This window comes from Fopius arisanus, unplaced genomic scaffold (assembly GCF_000806365.1).
Source record: "Fopius arisanus strain USDA-PBARC FA_bdor unplaced genomic scaffold, ASM80636v1 scaffold00005, whole genome shotgun sequence".
NCBI classification, from domain to species: Eukaryota; Metazoa; Arthropoda; class Insecta; order Hymenoptera; family Braconidae; genus Fopius; species Fopius arisanus.
The window spans coordinates 1,345,286-1,346,769 of record NW_011887744.1 but is presented as its reverse complement, the minus strand read 5'-3'; the positions used below and the strand labels follow the sequence as shown (position 1 = coordinate 1,346,769).

Genomic DNA, 1,484 nt, shown 5'->3' with positions numbered 1-1,484 from the left:
CATAGAAATATTCATTTTGTAAATAGCATATCAATTTTTCTCCGGGAAATTTCTAATAATCGCCATATAGAGGAATTCCCAAAAAATTATTTTGATTTCCACAGGAAATTTTAGAATCGCCGGAATTTCCTTCCCGCGATTTTTTGTACGTTAAACTTTTTATAACTGTCTACCCGATTTTGTGGAATTCTCGTTAAAATGCCTATCATATTTTCCCGAGAATTTCATAAGAAATGTAAGACGAGAGAATCTCTTGCGGTTGAGGGACATTTTTCTCTGTGAGAAAAAAAATAAATCGTCAGTGGATTTCACGACTTGAAAAATTGAGAAGATAATATTCTCTGGCACCGAATAAATCTTGAATGTTGAAAGAATTTATTTTCCATTAGTGCGGATGCCATTGGGTTGAGAAAGACCTTTATTTATTTAAATTAATCGAAACCTCTGGGCGATAGTTTCAAACTTTCCAAGAGTAACGAAAGTATTCGAATTATTGACACATGATGATTCTCAGGAATAAATGATTGGATCATTCCGCTGTATCAGGAAAATTCAGGGGATAATAAATATCTGACAAAAATCAACGGAATGAAAGTGAAAGGCCAAGAAATTCCTCTGTGCGTGGAATCGCGAGATTTCTCGCTAATCGGATTGGGTAATGTCCATCTCGTAATGATGGATCGAATATTAAAACAATGAGATGTACATGTGGGGGGTAAAAGGAATGTACAGACACATCATCCATTAAAATGTTAAGGACTCTGCGAAGGACGTCTGGAGGCGAGTGAATACTCCTAAGATAATTACATTTTTTTTTAATAAAAATACTGCATCCTGAGAGAGATTCAGCTGAAAAATTCTCTCTTGGCGAGTTACGTGAATTGTTGCGTATTTTTTAATGAATATTTATATCTGTGCGATTATTAAATCCACATCCAACCAATTATCGAATCTTTCCTGCGAGCGATGCACGGTAATTAGTAAAATTATTTTCACCAGCTCCATGCATGAAGATCATTTTCTCTATCATGAACGGCTCGTTTCAAATCCGTTATGAAGAACTCGGATGTTTAGATACTCATGGACTGCATATAACTGGGGCGGAAATGCCGTTTTCCTTGCACAATTCTTCGTGTAAATATTTTCATTTTTCTGCTACTCACAATTATGGCTCACCTGTTAAAATATTATGAATGAATCCTCCAAAATCGTTGGTAATGAGTAATTAAAATGTACGAAATCAATGAAATTGCTAATTAAAGAGAAGTCATCTTCAATATATTTTCATTTTTTTTACCTGAATTTCATCAATCGTTTCCCATAAATTTGTGAAAAACTTGAAAAATCACAGATATCGGGAATAACTTCTCAAATCGGCAGGAAGATTAAAACGTCTTCAACTGGAAGGGGAAATAATTTCCAAAAATTAGAAACGACGAATAAAAATTTTGGAATTGGATGGAGTCAGTAATTATGGGAATGAT

The 1,484-nt window shown here is 34.2% G+C and overlaps 2 protein-coding genes across 3 annotated transcripts in view; one reads left to right on the top strand and one right to left on the bottom strand.

The window, feature by feature from the left end:
- haf (leucine-rich repeat and fibronectin type-III domain-containing protein hattifattener) overlaps positions 1 to 1,484 on the top strand; it is a 16,592-nt gene that overhangs the window by 7,726 nt on the left and 7,382 nt on the right. The gene's annotated exons all lie outside the window — the stretch shown is intronic.
- Positions 7 to 1,484, bottom strand: part of LOC105273408 (rab3 GTPase-activating protein catalytic subunit-like) — a 10,793-nt gene continuing 9,315 nt past the window's right edge. Inside the window, exons 4-5 of the mRNA XM_011315830.1 lie at positions 1,298 to 1,400; positions 7 to 1,176 (exon numbers count right to left, since the gene is read on the bottom strand). Of these exons, the coding sequence (XP_011314132.1) occupies positions 1,397 to 1,400 (4 nt within the window). The 3' untranslated portion in view covers positions 7 to 1,176; positions 1,298 to 1,396. The remainder of the gene's footprint in view (positions 1,177 to 1,297; positions 1,401 to 1,484) is intronic.